General features: G+C 44.5%; 2 protein-coding genes across 3 annotated transcripts; one reads left to right on the forward strand and one right to left on the reverse strand.

Moving 5' to 3' along the window:
- Positions 1–9,697, forward strand: SNF8 (SNF8 subunit of ESCRT-II). Of its 2 annotated transcripts, XM_080922210.1 has the most exons (8): positions 9–119; positions 393–443; positions 3,722–3,860; positions 5,157–5,261; positions 6,523–6,595; positions 7,590–7,731; positions 8,608–8,682; positions 9,480–9,697. In XM_080922210.1, exons 1-8 carry the CDS (start codon positions 66–68, stop codon positions 9,615–9,617), a joined length of 777 nt encoding a protein of 258 aa, XP_080778336.1. In that variant the 5' UTR covers positions 9–65; the 3' UTR covers positions 9,618–9,697. The 2 variants fall into 2 exon arrangements, with proteins under 2 accessions (XP_080778337.1, XP_080778336.1); XM_080922211.1 differs by lacking the exon at positions 8,608–8,682 and having other exon boundaries at positions 1–119; positions 7,590–7,736; positions 9,478–9,697.
- Positions 9,698–9,734: 37 nt separating this feature from the next.
- UBE2Z (ubiquitin conjugating enzyme E2 Z) lies at positions 9,735–27,265 on the reverse strand. Its single transcript, XM_080922212.1, has 7 exons — positions 26,760–27,265; positions 24,836–24,908; positions 22,818–23,005; positions 20,405–20,516; positions 18,099–18,211; positions 15,216–15,306; positions 9,735–12,582 (listed from the first exon to the last, which is right to left on the reverse strand). Exons 1-7 carry the CDS (start codon positions 27,080–27,082, stop codon positions 12,412–12,414), a joined length of 1,071 nt encoding a protein of 356 aa, XP_080778338.1. The 5' UTR covers positions 27,083–27,265; the 3' UTR covers positions 9,735–12,411.
- Between the last annotated feature and the right edge of the window lie 94 nt (positions 27,266–27,359).

The raw sequence follows: 27,359 nt of genomic DNA on the forward strand, positions 1-27,359 counted from the left end.
ACAGAACCTGGGACGCGGAGAGCTGGGGTCGGGGCAGCGGGGCGGCCCGCGGGCCTGGGGTGGGGATGCACCGGCGCGGGGTGGGTGCTGGCGCCATTGCCAAGAAGAAACTCGCCGAGGTGAGCGGGAAGGAAGCCGGGTTGAAGCCTGCTCTGCCCTGGAGACACCGAATTCTCCGGAGTGCAGTTCCTTCCCCTAAATCGCCTCTTAAAACTATCTATAGATGACAGGCTTCTTCGGAGCCCAGGGATGAGTGCATTGAAGTGTCAGGAGGCCGCTGATTAAGTCACTGTATAAGACAGATTCTTACTCTTGAATACTAAAGCTGTGGCAGCACAATGGGAGCCTTAGCGATCACTGTCTCAACTCATGCCGGTCTTTTTGTCTGACAGGCCAAGTATAAGGAGCGAGGGAATGTCTTGGCTGAGGACCAGCTGGCCCAGGTGAGTGATTGTAAGGCTCCAGGCAGGAAGAGAGATGGAACAGGGCTGCTCAATATACCATTGGTATAGATTGTTCCACTGAGCATTAGACTTGTGCATTTCCCCTTTCTATTTTATTTGATTATTGTGTGTGTGTGTGTGTTTTATAAAGATGTCTCACTTTGCTGCCAAGGTTGCGCTCCTAGCTTGCTATTCTCCAGTCTCAGTCTGATAAGTACCAAATGCCACCACTCCTAGCCTTGTGGCTTCTTTACATACATAGTCATGTTCAATCCTCTTTACAATTTCATGTGAACCTAGATTTTAAAAATTCATCCAGTGGTCTGGGGACATACCTCAACGGTAGAGTGTTTAGCTAGCATCCACAAGTACTTGAGGCCACATTCTCAGCACAGCAAAAATTTAAACAAATTTTCCTTAAAAATCAGAATGATAATTTCTCTTAAGGGTACTGATATTTGGCGAGGCAGTGCTGGCACATGCCTGTAATTCCATGACCAGGAGGCAGAGGCAGATGGTCTGCAGAGGGAGTTTCAGGACAGTCATGGCTACATAGAGAAACCCTGTCTCAAAAAACAAAATAAAAAAGGATGCTGATGTTTAATAGCATTGCAGTGGGAATGGCATTGAGAAAGCGTAAGCCAGCAGGATTCATGTGCATTTCTAAAGAAGTTGAGGCAAAAAGTAAAATCATCAGTATTACTTGAGACACTTTGAAATGATAATAGTTAATCATAATGGTTAATAATAAGAAAAGTGTTGATCAGGGTTGAACAGTCTGCTGGGCGATGCCTCTTTTTGAAATTCTGGTTTATTTGTTTTGTTGAGACAGGGTCTCTATATAGTCCCAACAGCCCTGGGACTTACAATGTAGGCCAGGTTGGCCTGGAACTCACAGAGATCCTCCTGCCTCTGCCTCCCAAATGCTAGGATTAAAGCCATGTGGCGTCATGTCTGGCTTTTTTTTTTTTTTTTTTTTTTTTAAAGAGTTAGTCTCTTACTGCCCGTCACTGGTATGGAACTAGCTGTGTTGAACAGGGTGGTTAAAATAGGCTATCCTCCTGCCTCTGTCTCTGTCTCTCCAGGGGTGGGATTAAAGGACTATACCACCATGCTCACATCCTTTATATCAAATCTAGGGCCTGGCACATGCTGAGCATGTGTCCCACTACCAAACCGTACCTCAATGCATGGCCTTTATTTCAAGTGCCTCACAGTGATGAAAACGTGCCTGACCCGTGGCACCTGTAACACGCAGGAGGGTGGATGAGTGAAGGGTTCAAGTCCCTTTTCTAACCTCACCCTTTCATGTATGGACTCTGAATGCACTTGGGTATTGTGATTGGTGAAGAAGCAGAGGTGGTTTGGTTTGAAATGGGCTCTTGATCTAAGGGAAAATAGACATCAGGGAATGTGGTAATTTTTTAAAAAAACGTTATTATCTTGTTTATATATTTGTCAGTGTGCCTGTGCACATCTGTATACAGGAACCTGCAGAGGCCAAGAGAGTGTCAGGACCCCGGAGTAGGTAGTGAGGCACGCAGTGTTCTGGGGTACTGAGAAGCAGACTCTGGTCCCTTCAGAGGCAGCAGTGGTTTTTTTTTTTTGGCATGGTCTCATCCTGTAGCCCCTGTGTGGCCTTGAGCTTGGATCCTCTCATTGCAACTTCCCAAGCCCATCTAGATTATGCTTTTAGTCTGTTTTTTTGAGACAGGGTTTCTCTATGTACAGCAGGCTGGCCTCAAACTCAGAGATCCTCCTGCCTCTGCCTCCAAAGTGCTGGGATTGGAGGTGTGGACCACATCCCAGCTCCTGATTATGCCTTAAGAAGCACTTATTTGAGGACTGGAGAGATAGTTTATCAGGTAAGAGTGCTTACTCCTCTGCAGAGAGGTTCTGGGTTTGATTCCCAGCACCCACACGGGAGCTTACAAGTGCTTGCAATTCCAGTTCCAGGGCATCCAAAACCTTATGACTCTTCAGGCTCCTGTACATGTGCTGCATATACACACACTCAAACATGCACACCTAAGATAAATAATAAAAGATTAATAAATGAAAGCTCGTGTTTGACAGGGCAGCATTATAGGTGAATCTGAGGCTGCATTTGAGGCCAGCCTGGTCTACAGATCAAGTTCCAGGACGACCAGGGCCAGGCAGAGAACTCTGTTGAAAAACCAAACATCAACAACAAAACCAAAAAACTGAAACAAAGAACCTGTTGTTTATAGGGAAGACAGCATGTCAGTTCTAACTGAGAACAGTGGTTAAAAAAATATAGAGATTTAAGTTTTTTTTTTTTTTTTTTTTTTTTTTTTTTTGTGGTAAATGAAGAGATGTTGGGTCAGAAGTGATTATTCTTGGTGACCTAAAAGTTCTTTGTTAGTTAGAGAAAAAGAGATAACTCTTTTTTAGAGGTAATAGAGATAAGTCTTCTCTTTTCACTTTATTTTTTGAGACAGGGCTTTACAATGTAGCCCTAGCTACATTGAGTGAGTTCTGGAACTCACTCTGTAGACTAGGCTGCCTTCAAACTCAGAGATCTGCCTGCTTTTGCCTCTTAAGCACTAGGATTAAAGGCATGTGCTACCACTGCCTGGCTGTTCTTCCATTTTTTTTTTTAATGAAATAGATTGTTATATTTTCAGTTTAATTAATTTTTCCAGGAAGAAGAGAAAAAGCACATTAGTCGTGTATGTTGTTCATCAGAACTGGGACATGTGAAAACACACAGGTTTTAGAACAGAGGAACCAACATCACCTCCGTTCTGCCTGCAGCACAGCTGTGCAGGAGCATTGCTGGGAGAGGGAGCACCAAGCTGAGCATGGCAAAGGCCTGTAATGCCAGCATCTGGGAAGTACAGGCAGGAGGATCAGGAGTTCAAAGTCATCTTCCACTGTGTTAAGTGAGTCCAAGCCAGACAGGGCTCTATGGACCGGTCTCAGAATAAGGACAATGACACAAGAGAAAGCACAGGATAAATAGGGTAATGATGGATCTGCAGGCAACTGGCTGTTTTGTTCTTGTTACATTTATTTGTGTGTATTGTATGGGCTCCTGCCCCAATAGATGTGAGATGGTCAGAGGACAGTTTATAGGAATGGCTTCTCTCCTTGCACCAGGTAGTCAGTCTTGATGGCAAGAGCCTTTACCCCCTGAGCCATCTTGCCAGCCAGAAATTGGTTATGTTGGATTTTTTTCTACCATTAGGCTGGGGACCAATGTTTATCCTCTGATTATACTTGAGTTGCTCTGATCTCTTTGTCTTCCTTAACAGATGTCAAAACAATTGGACATGTTCAAGACCAACCTAGAAGAATTTGCAAGCAAGCACAAACAAGAGATCCGGAAGAATCCTGAGTTCCGAGTACAGTTCCAAGACATGTGTGCTACCATTGGGGTGGATCCCCTGGCCTGTAAGAATTGCCTGTAGGGTCTGCTGTTCCCACCAGGATTGCCTGTGGGGTCTGCTGTTCCTATAAGGCTCTGTAGCAGGTCACCTGTTACTGTCTCTTCTGTGGGGCATCTCTAGATGGGCCTTCAAGGAAATATGGAGAATATTTGTATAGGGAATGTCTATGAGGATTGTGCCTGCCCTTCTGAGGGGGAAGGCAGAGATCTGGAATGCTGGCAGTGGTCTAGGCACCATCTTTTCTTGAACAATCTTTAGTACACTTTTCCTTTTTTTTCATGACTTTCCTCTTTTTATTTTATTTATATGAGTACACACACTGTAGCTGTCTTCAGACACACCAGAAGAGGGTGTCAGATCTCATCACAGATGGTTGTGAGCCACCATGTGGTTGCTGGGAATTGAACTCAGGACCTCTGGAAGAGCAGTCAGTGCTCTTAACCGCTGAGCCATCTCTCCAACCCCAATGACTTTCCTCTTATTAGAAAGAGTATTTTAAGGATTTGTTTTATGTGTAGGGGGAGGCAGCATAATTTGTATGTGATCACTGGTGCCCTTGGAGGCCAGTGAGCTGGAGTTATAATCTGTGGTAAGCTGCTTCCTTGGGTGCTGGAAATGGAACTTGGGCCTCTGAACAAGCAAGTAAAAGCTTTTACCTGCTGAGCCACCTAAAGGGAAGCACCATAAAGAGAATTTTTGACAGGGTCTCACTACATAAACTAGACTGGCCTCCAACTCACAGAGATCTACTAACCTCTGTCTCTTTACTTCTGGGATTTAAGGTGTGGCACACACCTTTTATTTTAAACATGTTTTATTTATGTGTATGAATGTTTTGTTTGCCTGTGAACCATATTCTGGCTCAAGGAAACCAGAAAGTGGTTTTAGATCCCTGGAACTGGAGCTACAGGCTGCTGTGACCCATTACTTTACCAGCTGAGATACTCTGCTGCCCCCTCACCCCCTCTTGGAGATAGGAGTTCCAGTAGCCCAGGCTGGTTTCAAACTTGCTATGCAGTGAGGATGACTTTGAACCTGCTTACCTTGTTGCCTCCCGTTTAGAATGCTGGGATTGCTGGTGTGCACTCTGCAGGCATGTGCCTGGCTCAGAGGCTCTTCAGTAATAAGCACAGCAGCACTTAGGATTAGGCAGGGTTTGAATCAGAGTCTTATTTCTGGGAACATAGGCTGGGAGGAAGAAGCAGGGCATAACTTCTACACAAGGAGATGCTTCTATCCAGCAGTGAGAGAAGAGATGAAAATGAATGAATAACACAGCTTTTTATTTTTCTGTTCTTAGCTGGAAAAGGGTTTTGGTCTGAGATGCTGGGTGTTGGGGACTTCTATTATGAACTGGGCGTCCAGATTATTGAAGTGTGCCTGGCCCTAAAACATCGGAATGGAGGTAAGGGTGGTTGGAACTTGTGAACTCGGCTTTGGACTTAGTTTCTGATTTTCTTTTATAAAATTCTGTAGCTTGCAGGCTTGTAAGGTCTTGAGACATATCTTAACAATTCCATGGCCAATCTCTACAGCCACGTTTAAAGGTATGAGGTAGGAGGTTGGCCTGATACTCTGGAATACACTGGTCTGTGTTATAAAGTTCTCATTGTGACTATAGGTAGACCTCACCCACCTTTCTTAAGTATGGTGGGGCCAGCCCAGCCTTTGAGTTCAAAACGTGGTCACCTGGGGCCAGTGAGGCTACCATCTTGATTACAGGAATTTAGTCCCTACAACCACATAAAGAGGGAGAGAGAGAACGGACTCCGCGCACTTGTTTCCTGAGCTCTATATGCACATCTTGACATATCCACACGAATGTCAACACATAATGCACACAGTAATGATAAGTAAAAAAATAATTAAGATTTTGTTTATTTGTATACACTGTTGCTGTCTTCAGACACACAAGAAGAGGGCATCAGATCTCATTACAGATGGTTGTGAGCCACCATATGGTTGCTGGGAATTGAACTCAGCACCTCTGGAAGAGCAGCCAGTGCTCTTAACCACTGAGCCATCTCTCCAGCCTCACAGCTGTAATTTCATTACAAAAACCTCAGGCAGAATAATGAATTGGAGGCCAGCCTGGGCTCTATAGGAAGGCGAGGCTTCATAGGGTTACATAGTGACTCTGTATCTCAATGAAATAAATAATATCCCAAGCACTCTGGAGGCAGAAGTAGAATTTTGTGAATTCCAGGTGAACCAGGCCATATAATGAGAGACTCTGTCTTTCAACACAAAGTTCACTGTCTGACTACACTTGGAGGCTTGCCTGGGCTATCTGGCAGAGATTTGTCTTTAAAAAAAAAAAAATCTGACAACCGAATTTGCCATCTGGTAGAGCCATCTTTTTTGTTGTTGTTTTAAGGCAGGGTCTGGCTCTGTAGCCTAGTGTGGTCTAGAACTTGTCTGTCTCAGTCTCCTGAGTACAGGGATCCACCATGCTCATCTGCCGCCTTTGCTTTCAGACTTTCCTGGGTTTCCACTGTTGGAAGTCCTAGCAAGGTCTCAGGTCCTTTCTCATGGTCTGACCTGTTATTTTAAGAGAGACTGAGGAATGAGTGATATTTGTTCCTTGTAGAGGAGGTTGTTCATGTATCTCAAGTTGTAACCATCTAGGTAATTTTTCATTTTCTTCCTGTCCCTTTCTCCAACAGGTCTGATAACTCTGGAGGAGCTACATCAGCAGGTGCTAAAAGGAAGGGGCAAGTTTGCTCAGGATGTCAGCCAGTAGGTCCTGCTTCCAACCCAGTATTAAGGAACTTTTTAAAGACAGGGTCTCAACAGACAGTGACGGCACATGCTTGTAATCATGCAGCACTCTTTCTTCCTAGTCCTCCAATGTCTAGGCTGGTTTTAGAACCATTCTTAGTCTGTATGATGAAATTACATTCTTTTTTCCTGTTTTTGGTGGTATTGTGGATTGAATTTAGGTCCTTATATTCTGAACTATATCCCTGGCCCTCTAAAAACAATTGAGTTTTGGAGACAGGATCTCACAGCCTAGAACACACTCTGTAGACCAGACTGGTCTCAAACTCACAGAAGTCCATCTGCCTCTGCCTTAGCAGTATTGAGATTAAAGGTGTGTGCCACCACTTCTGGTGTATGTTATTTTTTTAATGTGTTGAGATTACTTATTTGGTGTTAAGGAGACTAGAGCAGGCACCTAAAAACTGGGAACCAAGGTGAGGATCAGGTGACAGGGCATGGGTTGACCTAGTTGACCTGTCTGTGCAAATCCAAGTTGAGGGGAAAAAAAGTAAGTATTCCTAGAGACCAGACTCAAGTGATGTACTGAAGACCAGGAATATTAAGAAGTAAGCAGTAGCAGAAAGCAGCTAGCCTTGCTCTTTTTTGCACATCAAGTTTTCAGAAGAGAGGGAAGCCAGTATATTCAAACAGACTTGAGTCTGCTCCTGTAGGATACCGGGAAGAGCATTCACACCATAGGTGTCCTTTCCCTGGCAAGGGGAGTGAACCTCTCGTGTACCGACTGCGTGCGATCTTCGTATGTCCTGTGGGTTTTTTATCTCTTCATGAGTTGCCAACTACAATTAGAAAATCAGCTGCTGCCCCTTTAAAAATGGACAAGCACTCTCTAGTTTGCCGTAGTGTACACTACTGCCTGTGGGCTTTTAGGTTGCTGTTCTGCTTAGCGTAACGTATCTGAGTGTCAGGCCTGATTTGCCCGGGGTCCTTACGCTGCTCTTACTCACTTCAGAGACGACCTGATCAGGGCCATCAAGAAGCTGAAAGCCCTGGGCACTGGATTCGGCATCATCCCTGTGGGAGGCACTTACCTCATTCAGTCTGTTCCAGCTGAGCTCAACATGGATCACACTGTTGTGCTGCAGCTGGCCGAGGTAGGGTATGTTCTCAGAGTACTGAGGGGCAGCCCGGGTGGCAGTCAGGAGTGGTTTCCACCTGCCCATTGTGCAGAGATAGTCTTATGGACGACCTACTCTGGCCTGTGCTCATTCAGCACGGTTATTGAGCACCTGCAGTGCAAAGCATCTTTCTAGGCTGTGGAATAGAGAGGCTAATACAGGCCCTCCCCTTGGGGGCTTACCATGTAGTCAGACATCTTGACAACTACATTTCTTGGGGCAGACAGACCTTCTGATGTCTTAATTTGTGAGCTCCTCACAAACCTAATCCCCCTGCCCTGGTTTCTCAGCATGCCTGAAGCACAAAAATAACATCCATAACAGGGAAGATGTGTCCATTTTTCTTAATTCTGTAATATAAAACAAAACTAGGGGCTTTCTGTGCTGGAAGATAATAGGGTAAGGTGGTACAGCAGCTTAGTATTTAAATATTTAATGAAATTTTTGATTATCCCCATTCCTTCTTGGTTAATCATTCTGACTCTCTTCATAGGGGTGTGCTCCAGAGTTCTCTATGGAGGTGTAATTTGGTATCTTAGTGCCTTGTGTCCAGTTTTTAAGGTTTAACAGTCTCCATCCTGAAAGTCACCTCTCGGGTTACAGGATAGCCAGACACCAGAGCTAAGCTATAAAATAGAAGCAATGCAATGACACTCTTCGTCGTGTGCTTGTTTAATAGAATCCTTAACAACACAACTGAAAGTCACCTTTCTCTGCTGGGAACTCTCACATTCTTTTCCTCCATGTGCAGGCTTGTTTAAGGGCAGCCTGTCCAGATATATGTCCTCTTTCTAGGCAGGCGCTGGGCTCCAGACAACACTCTTAACTGTTCATGTTCATTCCTTCCTCCAGAAAAACGGGTATGTGACTGTCAGTGAAATCAAAGCCAGTCTTAAATGGGAGACGGAGCGAGCACGGCAAGTGCTGGTATGTGTCAGATGGCCCTGGGGTTACCTTCTAACTTCATATTGGGAAGCCCAGCATCTCTGCCAGTAACACTAAGAAGAGTGAACTTCCCTAAACTGGCCCCTTCTGATAATGCACACGTGCTATTGAGGGACCACTGGACCCACTAACTTCCCTGGAGACAAGGAACCTGGAGCTGTTGATCAGCATGACAATATAGTTTGCACGGGAAATAGTACAGAGCAAAGGGAAATGGTAACCATTGAAGATAATTATCTATAATTACAAACTGCCTATTATATAGTAGATAAGTTTGCATATACAAACTTGTATTAGTGAAACACTTAGGCTCAGAAGGGAGAGAATAGTTTCAGTACCTTTTCCTTTTCTGAGCAATTCTTTGCACGTCTATTTGTAAAATATGTGCCTAAAATGTTGACTGGAAAGTCAACAGCTTATCTTAAGGAACTGACTGTAGTTTTAGTACTTCCTGTTTGTTGTTTCCTGCAAATTGTCTGAAAGCCATCCAGAACACCGATCTCAACTCACTTTGGGGAGTTGGAGACACTGTACCAATATATACTGTTGGAGCCTTGCATTCTTCCCGCTAACATTTACTGCATCTGAACAAGTTAAATACTTGGTGTCATTCAGACTTAGCCTAAAGCCAAATATGATTCCATCTGGGTGTGTGAACAAATGAAGGTACATTTGTCTGAAAACATCCCAGAAGCTAAAGTAGGTATGGAGGCTGTTTTAGCTCCCCAAATGTAACTATAACTTCCCCTTTCTCAAATCAGTCCTATTCCTCCCTACAGGAACACCTGCTGAAGGAAGGACTGGCCTGGTTGGACCTGCAGGCTCCAGGGGAGGCCCACTACTGGCTGCCAGCTCTCTTCACAGATCTCTACTCCCAGGAGATATCAGCTGAGGAGGCCAAAGAAGCCTTCCCTTGATTGAGTGTGAGGGCCAGAAGACATCCTGTCTATGAATAAACCTGGACAATTTTGTTTATAAAAAAGTTCATTCCAACTTTTTTTTTTGTTCCCCCAGTATTTATTTTTAGACGCGCCTTAACATTTCATCTGTTTTGGAAGAAGCCTCAGCTATCCAGTGAGGATAAACTGAGTAGCAGGGATAGCAAGCACATAAAACGACTTGCATAGAACATCTACAGATTCAGGCTGGGCCAAGATGCAGCATCTTGTGGCTAGCCTGAGGTATAGCTATTAAACAAATTACCACTCCACTGATGCAAACCTCTTCCTCATCTCCTCCTACCCTAGTGACTTCAGCTCACAGGAAGTCACCATGACTTATCTTTCAGTCTTCTGTAGAGGTTCTAGATTAGAGACCAAACTGTGTAAAGGAAACTCTGGTGTTAGGTAGGGGAAAGCAAGCAGTGCACTTCACTGCAATTGAACACTTTGTCCAAATCCCTTACTCCTCCTTTATATACACTGGACACTTCACTGCAACCTTCAGTTAAGCAGTTATCTGTTTCACAGTGGGGTGGCTCTACCTGCTTACGGTACCCTATCACTGTACTGAGTACAGGCTGTGCACTGGTTCTTCTGCACTCATGACCAATCAAGAGGAAAAGCCATCTGGTAGAAAGAAAAATTCCCTTAGCATGTGAACGAGATGGTAATGAAGAGTCTTGAGTTTATAACCCTCTTACAAGCCGTCAGTTCCCAAGTGCTGGGTCAGTGATGTCTCCACATCCTGTAGCCTGGGCCCATCTTCATTCCCATCTGTCCTCACAGGACGTGCTCATCCCCAGTCTTGAAAGCTGCTTTTGAATCCATTCAGGCTTAGTTGTTCTTGTCATTGACTGTTGAGGGCACAGCCCTCCATTTCCAAAAGATAGAAAACTAACCACAAATAGTTCTTTCCACAGATGCTTCCACTCTAAGCTTCTAGAAAACAGGCCCTCCCTCCTGACAGTTTGGCTCAGGTGACTTTGTATTTTCTTTGCACAACCCCTCCCACACCCACAGGAGCTTCCTCCTTCTGCCAAAACAAACTTTATTGCACCAAAAAGGAAAAAAAAGAAAACTTCATTTATGTACAGTCAGATATAAAGACATCTCTTTGACTCCTGTGCATATATTTCCTCAACTTAAAGTTAGGGCATAAAAGTCAGGCTGCTATGCCAGACATGCTCTGCCCCATGGCAGGGCCAAGGAGAAGATTGTCACTTGAAAGTGGGAACACTTAATGGATGACAGACAACACTGGACCCACAGACCAAAAGCATTCTCAGCCTTTGACTAGCTCTGGGAATGGAGGAGGGAAATTGGAAGCAGGGTCCCTTTTAAAATCTCCACATAATCCAGCCTTTGTCACCAAAACTGCTCCCCAAGTGACCTGTCCCTGTCCAGTCCTCTGCTTTCTGCCCTCCCAAGAGGTCCCTCTTTGTGCCCTATCTTCTCCCTATCTCTCCAAGGGAGTCCCATGATCCACAAGGCAGAGACCTTTATAGCAGCGGGCAGGGCATGCAGTTCTCCATTCCTCAGGGCTGGACACTGAGCAGAAGGCCTGCATCATGTGGATCACTAACCACCCACCGGGAACCAGAACAGCAAACCTGAAAAGTGTGAACTGTATCAAACTGGGAAGGGTGGGTTCTCTGACCCCAAGCCACTGAAAATGTACTTCTTACTCAACCAGCCGAAGGATCACTAGCTAAATCCAAAGAAAGGAACGGTGCCAGTGACAAGGAGGGAAGATAAAGGGAGGAGTCTCCAGTCCCAGCCACAATTCCCTCAAGCCATTGGCTGTCCATGCTCAATCCCCAGGGAATGGGGGTGGAGCAGAAGGGAGGACAGGGACTACAGAAAAACAGCTAAACAAAATAGGGACTAGCATCAGTCTTCCCATACTCCACCCCAAGAAAACACCCTCATTGACTACTATTTAGGAAAATCTCTAAGAGACTATTTTATGTAGTGGCTCAAACCCCATACACGCTGCAGCTGCCTGTGCTGGGAACCTTTCAAATCAGTGATTGTAGGGACACAGTGAGCAGCTTCCTGACTCCCATGCAGGCTTCATAGAGACCTGGGCTCAGTCCCAGCTGGCTTACCTTCTACCTGTAACCTAAAATTTGGAGGAAATGGTGAGGGAGAAGGTGCTCAGGTGCTAGATAAAGCTTACTGATCAGCAGCCCAGACTCCACCACTGTTCCTTGTCTTTGGTCTGTCTAGAACAGTGACTATATAAATTAGGAAAAGCAAAAGTTATGCTGGCCCATAGGAAAGAATTGGGGAGGGGAGAAAAGGGTGTTGGGAAGACCTGCTTCAAGACTGAAGACAAACAGATAACCAACCAGACTGCTTAAGTGTCATGGACAGCACCCCCACCCTTATATCCCAGATATCCCTATAAACCACTTGGGCATGCTCCCCCTTGGGTTCTCATTTTCTGTCTTCTCCTATCCCTAATTAGCTGGCCCTGCAGAGAGGTGTGTTGGTTGTTTAGCTTTGCCAGAGGCCATCACTACGGGTACTCTCAGAAAAAGTACCCTGGCCTTGATCCAGGATTGACTACAGCCTTAGGTGCTCCAGCACCAAGGAGGTCAGATTGGGAACAGCCCCACTCCCATACCCTGGGATTGAGTTTGCTTGCTTCTTGCCATCTTGCGGGATGCCAACACTTGAAGGGAGATGCACAGTGCCTCTCCCTCCCTGGGGTGAGGGGAGGGGCTCTGCTGGGACTCGAGTTGGGGGAGGGGCAGGGGAGCAGGGTCTAGACCCTCAGGCTCCCGTGCAGGTCTGTCTCTGTCCCAGATGAGCTGCTGTCAGAGTCCATTTCAGCATTCTCATTATGGAGCCTTTCCAGCACTTTCTGTCGAATCAGTCCAAGGCGCATCAAGAGGGACTGGTAGTCAAAGTGGCCCCGCTTCTCTCCAAAAGGGTCCTGTGGAAGAAAAACAAACAAACAAAAAGCGCACAAGGGGATGTAAGATTAGTCTCTTGCTTCAGTGCAGCTTTGGGACAGAGGAAGCACATGTAGTCCAAATGGTCCAAATAAAATAGTGCATTACTGCCCCACACAGTCTAGCTAGGGCTAACACCACAATTGGTTTGCACTCTGAAAAGAAGCTAATATGCAAAAGATATGGGGGAATTCAATGAACTATCAAAGGAGATCATAATCCTTAGGTGAGCCTGTGCTTTCTTTTTACTTGTTTTTGAGATTTTATTTCGTATGTATGAGTACATTGCCTACATGTATGTCTGTGCAACTCATGTGGTACAGTGCCCACGGATGCCAGAAGACAGCTGCAGATCCCCAGGAACTAAAGTTATAGACGGCTGCTGGATCAGTGCTGGGAATCAAACCCGGGAGTCTGGACAGGCAGGTAGTGCTCTTTAACTGCTGAGTCATCTCTCTGGCCCTGAAGGCCTGTGTTTTCAACTTATGAAAACTCAAAAAATAATCTCCCTCTATCTTCTGTCTTCACAAAGCACACTCTGCTTGTCTAAGGTCACAGATAGGTCTAAAGTCAGGAGTGCTGATTTCCCCAGAGACCTGCCATGACATTCCTATCTAGGTCTCTGGGCGATGCTCCAGAGCAAGCCAGCCTCCACCTCTGTGTCCTTCTAGATCAAGACCGCTAACTTTTTGTTTTTTGTTTTGATATAGGGTCTGTCTTACTGTGTAACTGTGGCTGGAGCTTAGTTTGTCAACCACACTGGCCTTTGGGCCTATCCTTACCTTCCAACTACTAGGATTAAAGATGTTCACCACCACACCTAGCCAAAGATCACTAAACATTTTGTATAAATATAAAAAACATAAAATTTTGTAGCTCTGTCTTCAGAGTATCAAAAATAGCTATAGCTAGAACGAAGTATACTTAAAAAAAAAAAAACCAACCAACTGGAGTTTTAAAAAATAATATATAAGAATGAGCTCCAGGCCAGCCAGGGTCACACAGTAAAACTGTGTCTTTAAAAAAGACAGCCTTGGTGGCTCTTGCCTTGGATCCCAGAGGTAGATGATCTCTGAGTTAGACGCCAGCCTGGTCTACAGAGCTAGTTTCAGGACAGCCAGGGCTACTCAGGAAAACCCTGTCTGCGGAAGGGAGGAAGGGACAGAGACAGAGAGTGTTACATAGGGATTTAATAGCAGCAAATTCCCATGGCCAGAGTTCAAACAAATATGACCTTTATTATCTTTCATTATTATCGTATAACATGCATACAGGACAAAGACAATCTTGGAGAGCCAGTTCTCTTTCCACCTATTCAGGGTTCCACTAAACTCAGGCAAACAGGCTTGTTACCCATCAAGTCATCTTATTGGCCACCACAGCCTGTTCCTTTCTTCTTTTTAAATTTATCTTATATACATTTTTTTCCTGTATATGTGAGGGAGTCAGATTCCCGGAACTGGAGTGAGACAGTTGTGAGCTGCCATGTGGGTGTTGGGAACTGAACCGGAGTCCTCTGGAAGAACATCCAGCTCTCTTCATTACTAAGTCATCTCCCAGCTCCACAGCCTAGTCTTTCTTCTCTTTCTTTCTTTTTTCTTTTTTTCTTTTTTTAAAAAAAAATGACTTGTTTATTTGGGGGCTGGAGAGATGGCTCAGCAGTTAAGAGCACTGACTGCTCTTCCAGAGGTCCTGAGTTCAATTCCCAGCAACCACATGGTAGTTCACAACCATCTGTAATGAAATCTTAAAAAAAAAAAAAAGAGAGAGAAAAATTTATTTATTTATTTACTGTATATGAGTACATTGTAGCTGTCTTCAGACACACCAGAAGAGGGTGTCAGATCCCATCACAGATGGTTGTGAGCCACCATGTGGTTGCTGGGAATTGAACTCAGGACTTCTGGAAGAGCAGACAGTGCTCTTATCTGCTGAGCCATCTCTCCAACCCCCTATTCTTTCTTATACGAAGCCGGAATACACTTCTTCAGTGGAGAATGAACTTGTTACTACCTTTAAAGCAGGAATCCACATCATACTGTACACTTCTGCTACCCTAAGTCACTTCTCTCCATCAGCTCTTAGGGTCAGGAACAGAATTCCCTACAGTGACTGTTTTTATCATCCTTGATGTTTTGAGCAGGGATATTCTTGGAAGAGTTTAAAGGGCTTCCCTAGAAAGGAAGACTTCGGGGCTAGAGAGATGGCTCAGGGTTAAGAGCACTCACTGACTGCTCTTCTAGAGATCCTGTGTTGAATTCCCAGCAACCACATGGTGGCTCACAACCATCTGTAATGGGATCTGATGGGATCTTCTGGTGTGTCTGAAGACAGCTACAATGTGCTCATATATAATAAATAAATAAATAAATAAATAAATAAATATTTTTTTTAAAAAAGGAAGACTTATAATGTACCTTATTACAGATCATTCCTACTTGACTCTGAGTAGAACTAGAAACCATCTCTCTATGTTCTTAAGCAAGTCAGTCTTCTCTCTGACCTCACATGACAAAGGATTTTTTTTAGTTGTGACATTTTATGAGATGTGGATGCAACCTGTGTGAGGGGACTGTCCATGTTCTATAGAATTAGCAACAAGAGACTATCTTACCTGCATAGTCTGGCCTTGAAGATGCAGGCGATCTTTGCAGGCCACCTCATAGAAGTCATAATACTCCAGAAAAGACTTCTCCATTACTCCCCTGGAAATTAAACAGAGAAGTCAGAAACATGAGGTACAGGTCCCTCTTTTACTTCCTAATATTAACACCAATTAAAAATTGAGCATTTTTGGCTGGTGGTGGTTGGCCTTTCCCTTCCCTCCAATACTCTGGAAGCAAAGACAAGAAGATCTGAGCTCGAGGTCAACCTGGTCTACAGAATACAGAGAAACTGTCTCAGAACACACACACACACACACACACAGAGAGAGAGAGAGAGAGGGAGAGAGAGAGGGGGGGGAGGGAGGGAAGGAGGGAGGGAGAGAGGAAGGGAGGGAGGGGAAGGGAAACGAATGAGCATTTCCAGATTCAGATTTCTACACACAGTTTTAAAAAATAGACAACAGGGAGGTGGAGAGATGGCTCAGTGGTTAAAAGGACAGACTGTTCTTCCAGGGTCCTGAGTTCAATTCCCAGCAACCACAAGGTCACATGGTGGCTCACAACCATCTGTAATGAGATCTGATGTCCTCTTCTGGTGTGTCTGAAGACAGCTACAGTACTTATATAAATAAATAAATCTTAAGAAAAAAAAAAAAGAGAGAATGTCTATGGAGATTCAGTCATCTATGTAAACATCAGGACCTGAGCTTTCACAGTAAAGGTGGGGGTGGTGGCACACACCTGCAATCTAAGCACCAGGGATACAGAGACAGGAGAATGTCTGGAACTTGCTGGCTAGTCAGTCTAATCACTGGAAGACTCTGGGTTCAGTGAAAAACCCCATCTCAAATACTGAGGAAGTGAGTTGGTGATGACTTAGCAGGTAAAGGCACTTGCTACATAAGCCTGGTAACCTAAGGTCAATCCCTAGGACCCATATAAAGGTGAAAAGGGAAAAACAACTCCACAAAGCTGAACTCTGACCTCCACACATGTATCATGGCATCTCTCCCCAGTATTTTAGAAAGGAGGATATAGAGTAAAAGGCACCTGAAATTGACCTTTGGCTTTCACACAGCATGCACAAATGTGTACACACACACACACACACAAAGTTAAATAATTGTAGGCTGGTGAAGTCAGAATTTGGTTTTCAACACCCATGTCAGATGGCTCACACTGTCTGTGAACTCTAGCTACAGGAAGCCAGACACTCCTCTTCTAGTCTCCCTGGATGCTGCACCCATATGAAATGTATCCACATACATTCATGTAATTAAAATTAAAAAATAAAGATACACATTTTGGCATATACCTTTAGTCCCAGAACTGAAGAAGCAAAAGCAAGGATATCTGTGAGTTCAAAACTAGCCAAGTCTATCTAATAAGATCCTGACTCAAGTAAACAAATAAAAATATGAAAAGAAAATTACCCTCCTTGGGGTTGGAGAAATGGCTCTGTATTTAAGAGCACTGTCTGCTCTTCTAGAGGAGGTGGGTTTATGTCCTAACACACACAGCACCTCACAACTGTCTGTAACTCAAGTTCCAGGGGATATGACTTCTGGTATCCAAGCTATGGAGTGAGTATGCACATATATACCCACGCTCTTAGGAAGTCTGCACTGACACCATTCATGTAGCTTTGGCACTCAGAAATAAAATTCGAGTGGGTTTTTATGGTGTTTACTCTCATTTGGCTCTTTAGCTTTCATCAGGGAGCTATCAAGAGACTCTGTGAAGATACTCACTGCTTTTCCCATCATACTTCATACTCTTAAAGAACTGAGAAGCCCAGCAGAGTGGCACATACGTTTAATCCCAGAGCTTGGGAGGTAGAGGTAGGTAGATCTAGGAGTTCAAAGCCAGCCTGGACTAAACAGTGAAGTTCAGAACAGCCAGAGCTGCTATACAGTTAGACTCTGTCTTGAAACGCCCCCCCCCCCCAAATACCCCACAACAGAAACATTTTGTATAATTTCTTGGGTAACTGCAGCCACTTGCTTTTCAAAAGCATGAACCGAAAGAAATAAACTAGCATGAACCAGACTGAGCACAATGATGTTAAGTCTGTTATTCTAGAACTACAGAGGCAGAGGCAGGCAGATCAGGAGTTCCAGACGTGTCTATCCTAAAAATTAAAAGCCTGTATGGAAACAAACCAAAAGACAGTTTGGTAGGCAGAGAACTTGCGAAGTAAGCATAAGGATCCAAATGCAAATTCCCAGTACCCATGTAAACACTGGGCGTGGCATACATCTATAACTCTAATGCTCCCAGGGAACACACAGATAGATCCCGGGATCTTGCTAGTCAGCCTATCAAGCAAAAATGGTCAACTCCAGCTTGAGTAAAGAATCCCCATCTTGGGCTGGAGAAATGGCTCAGCGGTCAAAAGCACTGACTGCTCTTCCAGAGGTCCTGAGTTCAATTCCCAGCAACCACATGGTGGCTCACAACCACCAGTAATGGGATCTGATGCCCTCTTCTGGTGTGTCTGAAGACAGCTACAGTGTGCTCATATATGTCAAACATAAAATCTTAAAAAGGAAAGAAAAAAAATCCCCCATCTCAAAAAATAGAGAAAAGAGGAAGACCCCAATGCTGACCTCTGGCCTCCACACACTCACCCACAGGTGAATGTGCCTGTACAAATGTGCAGAAACACACAACCCAAGGAACAGCATAAGAAAACAAAAGTTTGGAGCTTAGTGGTAAAGTGCTTGCCCAGCAAGCAAAGACTGTAGGTTTGAAGTTAGGTGTGGTGATGTACACCTTTAATCCTTGAACTCAGAAGGCAGAGGCATCTGGATCTCTGTGAATTGAAGGCCAGCCTGTTCCAGGATAGCCAGGGCTACATACATACTGACACCCTGTCTCTGGACACATACCGCAGGGGTTCAGGGCAGGGGCACTTGCCCTCCATCATGTCACAGACTGCAACTCTGATGGTCTCATGCCGGATACATTCATTATAGTTTTTGCTGTCTCCTGGATGTCTTTCCTGTAATTTGACAGATACCACAGTACCCATTTAGTCAAAGAGAAAAGCCAGTGCAAAGATACTTCAGGGTTTAATACAGAGCACACGACCCAAACATATACAAAGAATACCTTTCCCATTGTAAATCCAGGACAACTAAGCCATGGACCCCTGACCTTACCATAAAAACATCTATTCTATTATAGGTGAAAAATTAATCAGCAAACTAGATTCATCAGATTATTCTGAGTCTTAATAAAAGGCTTATTAAGTAAAAATTAATGGGAAACAATTCTGGAGCTGCCTGATTAATTTTTCTTCTCTGTAGGTTCATCTATCTCTGAAGTGCTGTAAACTTAACAAAGGAACAAAAATTTTTTTTTTTTTAAGATTTATTTATTTTATGCATGAATACAATGTTGCTGTCTTCCAGACACACCAGAAGAGGGCATCAGGTCTCATTACAGATGGTTGTGAGCCACCATGTGGTTGCTGGGATTTGAACGCAGGACCTCTGGAAGAACAGTCAGTGCTCTTAACCACTGAGCCGTCTCTCCAACCATCAAAGTAAAAATCTTTAACATTCCAAATAAACAGAGTCTAAAGTTGGGAGCTAGACAGATACAAATAAGTTATAAGATACTTTGACCCTACGGTTCTATCCAAACATGCATGTGACTAAGACACACACACACACACACACACACACACACACAGGTTAAGCATGGACTACATGAGACCATCTGGGGAAAAATAAATATAAAACAAAACAATGAAAAAAACCTCTATTTCCTCACCTGAAATTAGGACAATATTTACCCTCACAATTAGCATAAATATTAATATATATTAATATATATATGACTAACAGAGCCTGGCATATAGCGTTACTCTTGGCAAATGTGTATTTCCTATGCCCTTTTCTTTGCAGTGCCAACTAGAATATTCCCGTCTTAGCTAATGACTAGGTACTTTAACTATGCAAATAATTAATTACACATTCTATCTCCAAAATAACAGATAGCTAGAGAAAGACCTGGTGACACAGGCCTGTGATCCCCATCATCAGGAAAGACTGAAGCAAAGGGATAAAGTTCAAGGCCTAGGAGGCCAGAGATGACTCAGTGGTAACAATCACTTGCTGCTCTTCCAGAGGACCCAAGTTTGGACCCTAGGACCCGACCCATATCTAGCAGCTCACAACCCACTACAACTCCAGCTCCACATGACTCCTTTTTCTGGCTTCCATGCCATGTGCATGTACATGCATGCACACCAGACAACACACACTCAAGTACAAATAACAAAAACTCATTTTATGAAAAAAAGCTCTAATTCTAAGTCTGCTTGGAATATAGAGAATTCAAGACCAACTTATTCAATTCCTGAGAACTTGTTTCAAAATAAAAAACTCAAAGGGTTAGGGAAGTAGCTCATGGCTAAGTTCTGTAAACTCAATCCTTGTATTATAAGGGAGGAGGGAGCTAGCAGGACAGTAGTCACTAAAGCCATGCTGCAGAATGCAAATACATTAAAAAACCCATTGTCATGGAGCTGTAGAGATGCTCATCAGTGAAGGGCACCTGCTGTTCTTATAGAAGACCAGGGTTTGATTCTCAGAGCCCACATGGTTGTTGATGTCTCTAACTCCAGTCCTAGGGGACCTGATACCCTCTTCTGACTTCCTTGGCATCAGGCACTCACAAGGTACACAAATGTAGATAAAGAAAAAAAACTACCCATATACATAGAATAAATTAAAAAACAAATAAAAATTCCCAATGCAGGCTCAAAACTGATTTCCAAATGACAGTATTGATTTGTTCCACTAAGTAGGCTAACCCAAGCTAAATGCTTAATCTTATTTTAACATTTGTTTCCTTTTTTTTTCTTCTTTTCCTTTTTTGAGACAAGGTCTCACTAGGAAGTCTTAGCTGTCCTGAAAATCACTACACAGAATATGGTAGCTTTAACCTCAGAGATCCATTAGCTTCAGTCTCTCTAGACTGGGATTAAAGGTGTGCTTCACCATGCACAGCTGATACTGCAATTCTTGCAGATATAGAGCACTTATGTCATTTCCCTTTCTCTCTATACTACTGTTATGTAGGGGCTATCCTAGGTAGAAGAATGGAAAAGGACTCTCCAGGGTAGCTCAGAGCACCTATAGCCCCTAATACTGCAGGCCTCAGCACAAGGACCAACAGTCCTTACCTGTTCAAAGCCCGGCTCATTGTGGTAGGGATTCTCAGTCATCAGGGACTGGATGGAGATAAGCACAGAAGAGATGCTCTGGGCTGGGCTCCAGGCAGGGCCAGTCCACGTACTGCAAACACAGCAGAGGAAGAGGGTGATGCAGAGAACAGCCTGTGCAGCATCACCCTGACAGCAGCAGCATCACCACCATCAGTGACTCACCGTAAGTTGCTCTTTCACTATTAATGCTTGGGAAATTCCCAGCCTCTGTTTTACCCTCATTCACCAGAATAGTCAAATGCCTAAATTCTCTTATCAAGTGAGAGAAGAAAGCAGAGCAAGTGAGAAGGACACCTTTGAAAAGATGCTCTTTGATCTAGAAAAGAAACAGTGGCCAAGGAAGGCTACGCTACCAAAACAAGAACCTAAGTTAGGGAAAATAACTCTAAAGGCTGTCTAAATGTTAACCTGTGACTTCAAAGAGCTTATAATTAGTTATTGGTGCTAACAGAGTTGGTAAAGGGAGAGCAGCTAATCAAAGGCATAAAGGTGACTGAAGCCATTGCCTGTGAGGATACATGTTGAAGTTTATAGACTCAGCTTTGTAACAAGACAAGCAGAGTCAAATTCTCTGAAGACACACAACTCTGCTAAGACAGAAACAATGGCGCATTTTCAGAATATGTAGAGTCTGACAATATCTAAAATATCAGATAGAATACAAATTGAACACCAGAGAAACCTGCCCCCCCACCCCACATACAAGGTATACAACCTTGGCTATTCTTAAACTTAAAAGCAATCCTCCTGCCTCTGTCTTCTGAATGCCAGGGATTAGAAGCATGTACTACACCACTCCTGGCTAAATAACATTAGGTATTAGAGTGGGGCACTTGAACGTCAATAGACTAAGCTGTTCTTGAACTTCCAGAAATCTGTTCTACCATGTATTTATTTTAGCTAATTAACAAGATGGCATGAGAGATGGAAACAGAACACAACCTGAGCCGTGCGTTGACTGGTTTATTTAAATTAAGTAACCACTGCCCTTTCCCTTCTACACTTGAGGAAGTCACAGGTGTGGAACAGAAACTCGAGACTGCTCTCTCCTAGTGCTGTTCCCTACTTTACACGCGGATTTCCCACCAACACGGTTAGTTCTCATTCCATTTATTTCAGCAGCTAGTCACCCTGGCAGTTATTCTAGGTATGACGAGAGGGAATTAGGCCAAAAAGCTAATGTAGCCAACTAAAACTACGTAAGAACCTTCTTACTCCATGACTCATAACTGTAACATTTCTATGTCAGGGTGGATCTTTCATATCCATAAAACACAGTTCTGCTGCTTTCAGCAACCACCATCTTTGGATGAGCTACTATCCAGAATGGCTTTATACTAGCTTACTAAGGGAGAACCTACTACACACATACTTCCAAGAACACTTCATACCAAAACTCATGACTCAATTTCCACACTATCAAGGGACACATACAAACACCCAATCCCACCGCAGACACACTTATGGGACTTTCCACCTGGCATAATCCTAGTAGAGCATACCATACCTCTAGACTTGAGAGTTCTAGGGGGAAAAGAGGGAGGGGCGGGAGGGGGAGGAAGAGACAGAGAGACAGAACATACCACATTTCTACTGTGCGTCACACATAAACCTAGAAATGTGCTGGATGCAAGAAACAAACAGCATCACCAGTTATAGCAACTTTCTCAACATCCAACCCATACTTACATACTTACTTTCTACCTCAAGGAAACCTGGACTGCAAAAGAATCCCAAACAGGCTACAAGACAGTCTTTATTCTGAATTGTAAGCTTACAAAGGCAACTGGTATGGAATGAATAAGAACTCCACAAAGCAACTTCCTGTGCAACACCTGTTTCCTACTGATTTCCAAGCTCTGATTTTTTTATTCAATTGTTAAATTATCATAATCATTGTTAACACTACTGCCTCCAAAGGTGCCCATTAATAGACTCCAATCAGATACCCACTGTATGAATGCAGCAGACCTGGAGCCTTTCTCAAGCCTCTGGGGAAAAAGTAAGGCCCTAATGTTTCTCAAGGGAGTAGTTCTCAAAGGGGTATACAGCATAATCACCTGTATGGCCTCTAGAAAGCATACTGCTGACACACCCCAGAGCTTGAGATACACTTCTAGGATGGGACTTCCAAATCTTCAGATGCTGCTGTGGCAGCTCAAGGACCACACTTAGTAAACCACCTTATAAGACATTTCTTATTTGTAATAATGTGACTTCACTCCTTTCCATCTAGAGTCATATGCCATCCTGAGAACTGAGCACTCAATCACATCTGTGCTGTGGGTTCAGAAGAGAAACCCTAATTGATGAAGGCTGCCCTAGAATGATTATTTGCTAATATCTTGGCCTATTAGAAGTCTCCTCTTACCCTAGAATACTCAAGCAGACTTTCCCATTGCGGTAGAAGTTGGGGTTAAACCTCACTGTGTTATTGCCCGTTGTCATCAGTTTGACCCGAGGTGGGTGGATGGGATAGTCGGGTGGACACCGAAAGACGAACAGGAAGAAACCCCCTTCATAAGGAGTGTCAAATGGGCCTGTGATCAATGCATGAATCTGCAAAATAAAACCCCATCTCAAAATTGTGAGGTGATGCCCCACCACAACCCCTCCTAGATTCCACCTGCTCCCCCCACCAGAAGCAGTCACCAACAGCATGCATTGCTCCACATCCTCACCATACAGAGTTAACCACCTGGGCTCATTCATGTAAGTAGGTCTTCAATGTAAGGAAATCCCATTACAGAGGACTAGCATCATATGCCACACTCAAGAGATTATGTTCAAAAGTTTAAGCCCAAGGTAAAAAGTGACCCTCTCATCAATATTAGCTTAAAACAAGTTTTTGTTTTGTTCTTCCCACCAGACCTCCCTGATTGGTGTTATGGACAACAAATAGAACCTAAATATATAAAATATGCAATATAAAATATTGGTAAGTTTTTCCATTTAGAAAATCAGTACATATTTTGACTGAGATGCTTGGATCTGCCAAGGTTAATCATGCTTATGATGCAAGTCCATTCTGTGTTTGTGTGATAGGAAGGGGAGAAGGGGAGGGAAGGTGAATGGAAGAAGGGGATTGGAGGAGATAGCACCAGTACCAACAACAGTGCAGAACTGACGACTACATGTATGCAAAGGCTGTCTGCTTGCTTCCTCCAGAGGGTCAAAGACCACACACACACACACACACATACACACACACACACAAGTTCAGATTCACTCATGGCCAATGAACCATCCTCCCCAAGTTTCTCTAACACTGTTGTAAAAATAAATAAACCAGTATTCCTAAAAATATAACATGAAGTTCAGTTCTCTTCCTCCACAGCCATAATTATTCCATTATTGAACACACTTTTTCTTCAAAAAGAAAAGCAAACCTGAGCTGACTCAATTCTATGCTTTTTTCCAAAAGCTCCTAACTGATGACTTAAGTATGCTCAGAATTTAAACAGCAAGAGGGAAAAAGGCCTTGTACTCCTATGCCTCAAATCTATAATCCTACTCTGCTCTGGCAACACAGTAGGTTATATTCTAGTCCTCAAACTCTGAAATAGTAAAGTAACTGGCATCAATTTTAAGGCCTCAGAGATTAACATACTACCCCAGCATTCAAATGGAGACAGCATGTCACTGGAAAAATATTTCCAACCACATAAAAACAAAAAAAAAAAAAAAATAATTTAAAAGAAAGTCTATTCAAAATAAAAGTTTGTAACAATATATAAGCTAAGTTTTTAATTTAGGAAATATGAACTTACTGGTTTTTGCTTAAAACCCTAGATTTAGGATATCTCACTCCCCCTAATATCAGCTTATGTCCAATTCACTCCCAAGGGTAAGGCATTTAATAACAGAGAAGCCTAGGTATATTTGTCAGAACATGACTATTATGTAGAAGCTTCCTTTGTAGAGGACAAGAGATAAGTCTCTGGAGTGAGAGATACTCCAAATTAGTGAGACTAGGAATCTGGACCACGAACACTTCAGCCAAGATGGCCTCATCCTTGCCTTCTCTGTACCTGACTTGCAGCACTACAATCAAAATCAAGATGCTGAGATGAAACAGAGACAGGGAGGACAATGGGTAGGTGACCATATGTATCACCTAGAGTGGAGCATCTGAGAGGAAAGAGTGGTCTGTTAATAGCTTAGCTGGAACAAGAGGTACAGATTGTCGATCTGAGGATTTTCCAGTTAAGATTCTGCACTATCTCTCATTGTACATAACCTTGGGCAAGCCACTTACTTTCTCAGGATTTTGATTTCTTCATCTGTATAACCAGAGAGGAAAGCGGATTTATTATTTTTAGGTCTTTTCAATTTTATGGGCCCAATTTTCACATTATTCCCCTGCCCCTCCCCCATCACGTTACCTACCTTAGTCATGTCAACGGTGTCAGGCACAACGAACATCCCTGGAGGAGGCTCCTTATAAATGGACATGATATCCCTGTATAACAGTGAGGAAGGAAGAGGGAAATCCCTTGAGAGGAACAGCTATTATCACCTCAGTGAGCCCAGGGTTTGAGAAAGTGGTGCTTGGTACTGAAAATGTTTGCACTGTCTTCTTGGCCGAGAAATCTCAGCTGAATACTTGTCAGGCAGGCAGAGAGCAAATTATTATCAAAGGGGCATTGTTTCCTGGGGGAGGGGGTACTGGGAGAGGAAAAATAAACCAACATCCCAGTGGTATCATATGTCACCCTGGAAAAGCCACACCCCACTTACTCTCACTTCCCCCACATGGAAACTCATTACTTCCCATCTCCCAGGTTCCCAGATACAACTGAGCACAGAGATTGTTGTCTCAAAACTAATGAGAAGTCATCAGTATGTCAGCTACAAAACTTATTCCATAAACCACAAGAGTTTGTTTGGCTGGTAAGGAGACCGTGTGAAGAGAGCAGGAACAAGCCTGTGTGTAGGGAAACTAATAAGATAGAGTTGTTCTGGGGAAAAGGGAATCCTCCGAAATGACCAGAATCTCATCCCTGAAGGAAGACATTTAGTAACTAGGATGGGTAAAACTTCTGGATCATTAATCAACTAGAATGGATCAGTTGAGAACTGGCTCAGAAAAAGTCAATTATGAGAAAGTCTGGGGACACAGTAGGGTAGCTGAACAAAGAAGTTTGTACAGGCCAAACTCAAAGCTTTATCAAGACTAGGAGAATCAAATGGCTAAGGAGCGGAGAGTTACGAGTTTAAGTTAGAGGTGTCGATATCTGTGAGGTTGCCAGATACTTTACATGCATGGTGTGGGTTTTCTTTTCTTTTTTTTAAACATTTTTTAAATTAAAAATTTGAAAAATCTGTAGCTAGGCAGACACCTGAGGGGACTTGGAATGTCTGGGATAACATCCAGATAAGGGACATGAAAAGAGTAAGTCTGGTCACCAGGAAACAAGTTTCAAAATTAAAAGCTCAACAGTCTTATCCTTTGCCATGCAATAGGTACTATACTAAGTGAGCAGTTTTGCAAAAACATACTTATCTATGAAGTGATATGATCTAAGATCAGTCACCCAAGAAACAAGCACAGAAAGGCCCTAGGCCTTTTGTTGCTTTATTTGAACAAAGTACATCTGCTTCACAGAAGTAAACTAGACAATCTAGGGGGTAAATACAGGAAAAAAGTTTTTGAATAGGATATTACAATCCAGAATGATACTAAGAGATGGGAGGAACGCTGAGTTTCTGGTACAGGTGTGAGAGACAGCTTTGGGGAGTCCGAAAAGGGGGTTCAAGAGATGATCTGGAAAGTCAAGGAGGCTATCTGGATCCGTGGAAAGGACCATATGGTGGGGAAATGAGGAAAGGAAAGGTAAAAACGGAAGACTGACTCCAGTCTGCAACTGGGCAACGCAGGTAGAGTATGTTTTACAAGCGGGGACTCCAGAGATTGGGGGACTGATGGGTGGGGCCAGAGGGTAGCCTTTAGGTAAGCTGGTGGGGTAGGTTAGAGGGGAAGTGCGGAAGGGCGGAACCGAGTGCTACAGAAGAGGTCAGGTTTCGGGTGAACGGGAGGGGTAGGGATAGGGCCTCCGAATGGAGCTGCAGGGCTCACCGGAGGTCGCTAAGGGGCGGGGTAGGCCCGAGGGCAATCGTGGATCTGTTTGGGCTGCAGGGCCCGGCGCCGAGGAGGGAGGAAAGGGCGACACTATGGCCCCGTTGATAGAGGCCCGCAGGGTTTGGGCCTGGAAGACATAAGGCGGGAGTGAGCCCCGATGGGGAAAAGGTGGGGGGCGGGGAAGGTCGAGCCCTGGAGCTCCGGGGTGAGGGAGGAAAAACCCCGGCTCACCGCTTAATCCGAAGTAGACACTGAGGCGCGGTTCGCTCGCCGTCCCAGTCCGAACTGAGCGTGGGGTCCCAATGGCTAAGCAGCGCGGCCCCGTGGGCAGCGGCCGAGGGCGGGAGTCCTGGCAGCGGAGCCAGGCCGCTCCCCGGTCCCCCGGCCCCGCCCGCTGCCGCCGCCGCCGCCCACACATCCGGCAGGAAAGGCGGCCCGAAGCCGCCGCCGCTCCCGCTAACGCCGACCACACCGGCAACACCGCTCGCCCCTGGGCCTGCTGCCCCGGCACCCGCCGTCGCCGTAGCCGCCTCCTCAGTCGGACTCTCCGCCATCGCTGCTTCGCTTCCGGGACTGCTCAGCAGCACGTCCGCCGACCAGAGCGGCCGCTGCTCCCGCACCACCGAGAGCCGGGCCAGAGTGTCCCCACCCTCCGCTTCCCTAGCCCGGGTGGCGCTAGCTCCGCCCACCTCCGCCCGGACCAGCGAGAGGCGTGCTGCCAGAGCGTCCACCCACGGTCCTCCAGAGCGGGGGGCGGGGGCTAGCGGGCTAGCGGGCGCTCGTGGCTGGCGCAAAGTCTGCGCTCCGCAGGAGACGCTGGCCGTTCACCTT

Source organism: Micromys minutus, assembly GCF_963924665.1.
Source record: "Micromys minutus genome assembly, chromosome: 10".
NCBI classification, from domain to species: Eukaryota; Metazoa; Chordata; class Mammalia; order Rodentia; family Muridae; genus Micromys; species Micromys minutus.